At 62.3% G+C, this 559-nt stretch overlaps 1 protein-coding gene across 1 annotated transcript in view; it reads right to left on the reverse strand.

Annotated features, from left to right (window-relative positions):
- LOC121363792 overlaps nt 1-393 on the reverse strand; it is a gene marked incomplete at its 5' end in the record, with an annotated part of 2,528 nt that extends 2,135 nt beyond the window's left edge. The window contains one exon of the mRNA XM_041486436.1: nt 23-393. Within this exon, the coding sequence (XP_041342370.1) occupies nt 23-393 (371 nt within the window). The remainder of the gene's footprint in view (nt 1-22) is intronic.
- Between the last annotated feature and the right edge of the window lie 166 nt (nt 394-559).

The following is a 559-nucleotide window of genomic DNA, read 5'->3' on the forward strand; positions in this document are numbered from 1 at the left end:
CCACCCCCCCCCCCCATCGCACCTCTTGGAGCTCCATGCTCACTGGGGACACCTTGGGGACACCTTGGGGACGGTCTGGGGGTCGAAGGAGCCTTGGGATGTCCTCGATGGCTCTTTGGCACCGCTCGGCCACCTCGCAGGGGCTGGTGCTACCACCGTTGAACAAGAAGTCGATGATGTTTTGAAGTGTCCCCAGCAGGTGATCCTTGGCCAGGCAGGCATTGGCCTCCCACAGCCGCTCGGCCACAGCCACCTTGGCCTCCAAATCCTCAGGGACATCGGGGGACTCTTCATTTGTCCCCTCCAGGGTGACCTTGATGTCCCCAACCCTGCTCTGCAGCTCCTGGAGGAACGTGGTGGCTTCGTCACACGCGGCCACCAAAGAGAGATGTCCTGGGTTCCAACACCCTACCACCACACTTGTAGCCCCTGCCACCCCCCGCTGTGTCCTCTGCCACTCCCTGTGTCCCCCTCCATCCCCCACTGATCCCTCCCCCATTCCTGCCGCTCCCTCCTGTCCCCTTTTGTTGCAGTGTGCTGTCATGGTGTGCCTCAGTTT

The sequence above is a fragment of the Pyrgilauda ruficollis genome, unplaced genomic scaffold (assembly GCF_017590135.1).
Source record: "Pyrgilauda ruficollis isolate IOZ18807 unplaced genomic scaffold, ASM1759013v1 scaffold764, whole genome shotgun sequence".
In the NCBI taxonomy this organism is placed as follows: domain Eukaryota; kingdom Metazoa; phylum Chordata; class Aves; order Passeriformes; family Passeridae; genus Pyrgilauda; species Pyrgilauda ruficollis.